The sequence below is a fragment of the Cornus florida genome, unplaced genomic scaffold, assembly GCF_030987335.1.
Source record: "Cornus florida cultivar Cherokee Brave unplaced genomic scaffold, ASM3098733v1 CherokeeBrave_3.0.0_Hap2_Chr05, whole genome shotgun sequence".
NCBI classification, from domain to species: Eukaryota; Viridiplantae; Streptophyta; class Magnoliopsida; order Cornales; family Cornaceae; genus Cornus; species Cornus florida.
This window is the reverse complement of record NW_026775575.1, coordinates 49,027,881-49,032,505: the sequence shown is the minus strand read 5'-3', so window position 1 is coordinate 49,032,505 and position 4,625 is coordinate 49,027,881. Positions and strand designations below refer to the sequence as shown.

Here is a 4,625-nt window from a genome sequence, read left to right as displayed (position 1 = left end):
AAAATTTTTTTGTCTTCCATCTTTCTACCTTTCTTATCAAATTCTCCTTTTTCTAAATCTTCTTTTTGTTCCATCTCATCAAAATTCTCTTCATTTTCATCTTGGCAAAGAATTTTTTTCAAAAAATCAATCTTCATCGTAATTTGGGAACCAATATTCAACGGATACTGATTTGAATTTATAATTAGATGAAGACATAAATTCAAGCTTTTGCCATACCTGACTTGGAGAATTCAAATTTTCAACATGTTTCCAAACTTCTTCATGAATTACGTTCTTCAATATCTTGAGTACCATTTCTTCTTTCTTTTTTGGAACTTTGTTTTGTTGACAACTTTTTGGGTTTTCTATGACACCGCGCCATAAATCACATGCTTTAAGATAAACCGAAATGATATTGCTCCAATATGCATAATTTGAGAGAACTAATTTTTCATTCATTTTTCGGTGCCAAAATCACCTCCTCCTTGAGTCTTCTTTGAATTGATTTTTCACGAGCCAGATATTATTTTGCTCTACACTTTAAAATACCTCCACAATTCCAACTTTCAGATTCATAGAATCATTTAGGCTCTAATACCAATTTGTAAGAGGCTCTGATACCAATTTGTAGGAAGCACTCAATATGAAGAAGGAGAACACACACAACTATTATAAAACTCTCAAATATTGATATATTTCTTTCTCACTTCTTGCTTACAAAAGAACTTAAAGAACATATATTTATAGGCATCAATACCTGAGTCTAGAAATACACAAATTACAAGACAATAAATGAAATAAAGTTTAACACAAATGTTTCATCTCCCAATGGTGGTGCATGTATTCAACACTTGAGTTTGGTTCATGTATTTGGTTTATTTCCAACATTTGGTTTAATCTTCCAACAAACATCTATATATGTAGTTTGCAGGTAATTTTGCCAAGTCAATGTCCAGACATGTTCATGAGTTCTTCAGCAATTGCATCAGTGTGTATGAAACAATCTATCTCCCACCGTCGATAGGCAATACTACGTGTTCCGTCGAGCTATCAAACTTGCCATTTGTAGCACCACCACCACCATATTCATAGGCATCCGATCTCTCACCAAGCGAGGAGGACTCAGTCTCTTCAAAATCGAGTACTGCAATGTCAACCCGTGGATGTTTCTCTACCATCCTCAGTCCCTCCAGTTCCATTGCTACTTCTTTCATAGTAGGTCTCTCCTCCCCCTTCACTTTTAAGCACCTCCTCGCAATCTCTGCAAATTCCTTAAGTTGCTCGGTATTTCCTTCACACACTAAATGATCATCGAGTACTTGAAACAAGCGATCCTCTTTCAGCAAAAAAAGAAAATACGTAGCTAGGCTTCTCTCCGTCTCTGGCCTATCAAAAGAAAGTGCTTTCCTTCCCGTTAATAGCTCTACAAGGACCACCCCGAAGCTATAAACATCGCTTTTTTCTGTCAACTGGCTTGTGTGCAAGTATTCGGGGTCCAAGTATCCGAGTGTTCCTTGCACCAATGTAGATAACTGCGCTTGATCTAGCGGAACCAACCTTGACGCTCCAAAGTCGGACACTTTTGCGGTGTAGTTATCATCCAAGAGTATGTTTGCAGACTTGATGTCTCTATGGATGATCGGAGTAGAAGCTGCAGAGTGCAAATATGTTAGAACCCCACCTGTTTCCGCTGCAATCCTTAGACGGATGTCCCAGGAAAGGGCGGATGCCTTTGCTCGGTTATGGATGTGGTCAAAGAGGGTGCCGTTGTTGATGAACTCGTAAACAAGTAGAGGCACCTCCGCCTCTAAACAACAACCCAAGAACTTTACCACATTTCTATGATTGATTTGAAAGAGTACAACCATCTCGTTAATGAACTGCTCGATTTGGCTTTGATCAACTATCTTGGACTTCTTGATAGCAACTATTGTGTTGTCTCTCAAGTAGCCTTTGTAAACTGTGCCATAACCTCCTTGACCGATTATTCTGCTTCCGTCATAATTGTTGGTAGCCATCTCCATCTCTTCATTTGTGAAAATTTTGACGGTTGATCCTTCTCGTCCTGAAAATTGTCGCCGTAACATTAAACCACCATTTTGCTGAAAGAACTTTTCTTTGAGCCTCAAGAGCTTTCTCTTCTTCATTCCAATGTGCAACCAAGTGCTGCCCACAAGCAAAACTGTTACCACTGCAGCAATACCTGTTGAAATTAAAACTGAAATAAGATTTTTTTCTTTTTTCGGGTAAGTAATTTAAGTAAAGTAATGAATTAAAATATTGAAAACTACAAAGAATTAATAATATTGGTAGAGTTTACGGTCGAGAAAACTAGGAAGAGGCGAAAAAGTATGCTAAAAAAAACACACGACCAAGAACACAAAAATTCCTCTTTCCTCACAAATTGGTCAGAGGTTATTTAAAATCAATCATATATATATATATATATATATTTACACTAGTCTATACTTACCGACAGGAAGTGTTATCACTAGTAGTTGATCAATAACGCAACCTCCTCCATTTTTCCGGTAGTCCCAATGGTATCCCTTGTGGCAAGAACATGTATAATTGCCTGCAGTGTTGACACAATTCTTTGGACACTTGTTGAGAATCGGGTCCTTACATTCATCGATATCTACAAAAAAATTAAATACCAAAGAATTAATTAACTGGTCGAACCACGAGATTTAATTAATTTGCATGATGAGTATTGGTGAATACATACGTACCTTGGCAACCATCGGACAGATATGGGTTACCTTGGTAACCTTTAAAGCATCTACAAAGATACCCTGGACCATTATCAGGTTCATAACACTCGCTATAATTAGCTTTACATGCGTAGCTAGTCATGTTCTTCCTAGCCACATCGCATGTCTCATCTCCGATGGTCCAATCCAGCACCATCGGGAGCTTCTTCCTGTCTTGCAAACCGAGAAGATAACTTCTGGAGAAGTTGAACTCCTTTTGCTCCACCACAAAGGCATAGCTGCAAGGATCGAATTCCTTTATAGATGTATGATTGTGGTAGCTCCTTAATGTCAAATTAATGTTTCTCACCCCTCTGGGGATGGATGTCTGGCAGCAGCCGATACCGGAACAAGTCCCGTCGGTGATATCCTCCATTTTGTTGCATATGGACATGCACCCTGTGGTGTACCACTCATCACCTCTGTAAGCGTTGACTATGGCGTAAGTGTCGCACCCCACCGCTGTGAACTTGTTTTGGGTGTTGGAGATGAAGAATTTGGAGAGAGTAAATGTGTTAGTGACCGTGCTGTTGGACACCCACTTACCGCGCTGATCATAGCAGTCGTCGAGTCTAATCTTCAAGATATGAAGCTGACCTTGGAGCGATATGTTGGTAACATTTATTTTAATGCTACTGTTCTCTAGAAATGCTTTGGGGGGATTGAAGGAATTGTCACAGGTGATGAGGAAGTGGTGATCTAGATAACAGTCTGGGGTCATGCCAAAGGGGTATGGGATGCTTATATTCCCACAACGATCGGCACAACCAGGTTTGGCTATGGCTGCTGCTGTTGTTGTTGGTGATGCAGTTGGTGCTGAGGTCAATTTCAACAGCACCAGGGAGAGAATTTGTACAAGCATCACATGCAAGGCCATTGTGATAACTTACTTTGATTCCTAAATGCTACTTTTTTTGGGGGTATACAAATAAATTTCACAAGCCTTTTGGTCCCTTTATAGGCTCTCTGTTGGAAGACCAAGTCAATGCATTGTGGAACTTGGAATTTTATTTTTTATTTTTATTTCTTTTGAGAGATGATATTGGCGGCTCCACTGTTGCTCCAAAAATGTTCATCAGTAAAGGAAAGACTGAACTATCCTTATTTATTTATTTATTTATTTTGTTTCTTCACCCCACCGTCTTGAACGTATGTACTGTTCCTTTCTTTCATCTCTTTCTCACACCACGCAAATACAGGCATGTCAAGACAGTTTGGTCAGTGCACAAGAACAAAAGATAATGAATTGAAGGGATAAGTGTTGTGAGGGAACTTCATAAAGATATAAGAAATTTTTTTGTGGGGGAAAAAATGTCAGGGTTTTAATTGATGGTGAGTCGGGGAGGAGAGAAATGGAAAGAGACTGGGAAAAGTATCAAAGTGAAGAGATATAAAGAGAATCAAGATGACACTGTTCTCTAAGTAGATGAAAAGAGCACCACTAACCCAGCGAATAACAATATACATAAGTTAAAGACTTTGAACAAGAAATTAAATCTTAATATATCAATAACAATCCCATAAATCATATAAAATTTGAGATTTGTATTTATTTAACCCCATTATAGACTTTCACATATTCTTTTTGTTTGGCTCGTGAAAACTGTGGTCCTTTCCAAATGTGGAAAGGAGAGGTGTGGGTTGCGGGCGCACCAGTAACAACTGTCGTTCCAAAGTAGAGGTCCAAATGTTCTTTTTGCCTTGAAAAAAGAATTTCGGGACTGTTTTATAGCTAGTGGAAAGAAAGACGACGGTATTGAAAGTGCAAGGCTAGAAATTAAAGTAATTAAAGGACAACTGCTGTCTGCTGGAATGTAATTGAAGATATGGAAAACTACTTGAATGAAAACTACTTGTAATTAAAGATATGGAAAACTACTTGATTGAAAG

The 4,625-nt window shown here is 38.5% G+C and overlaps 1 protein-coding gene across 1 annotated transcript; it reads right to left on the bottom strand.

Annotated features, from left to right (window-relative positions):
* Window positions 1-665: 665 nt before the first annotated feature.
* LOC132306417 (wall-associated receptor kinase 2-like) lies at window positions 666-3,896 on the bottom strand. The gene is made up of 3 exons (XM_059803801.1): window positions 2,715-3,896; window positions 2,456-2,620; window positions 666-2,185 (listed from the first exon to the last, which is right to left on the bottom strand). Exons 1-3 carry the CDS (start codon window positions 3,610-3,612, stop codon window positions 987-989), a joined length of 2,262 nt encoding a protein of 753 aa, XP_059659784.1. The 5' UTR covers window positions 3,613-3,896; the 3' UTR covers window positions 666-986.
* Window positions 3,897-4,625: the final 729 nt, after the last annotated feature.

Bases quoted from the DNA above. Each gene is read 5' to 3' on its own strand.
- LOC132306417 (XM_059803801.1), bottom strand. From the start codon at position 3,612: ATGGCCTTGCATGTGATGCTTGTACAAATTCTCTCCCTGGTGCTGTTG. The intron at 2,621-2,714 runs GTACGTATGTAT...ATTTTTTTGTAG, and splicing joins TCTGTCCGATGGTTGCCAAG to ATATCGATGAATGTAAGGAC. The intron at 2,186-2,455 runs GTAAGTATAGAC...TAATTTCAACAG, and splicing joins AGTGATAACACTTCCTGTCG to GTATTGCTGCAGTGGTAACA.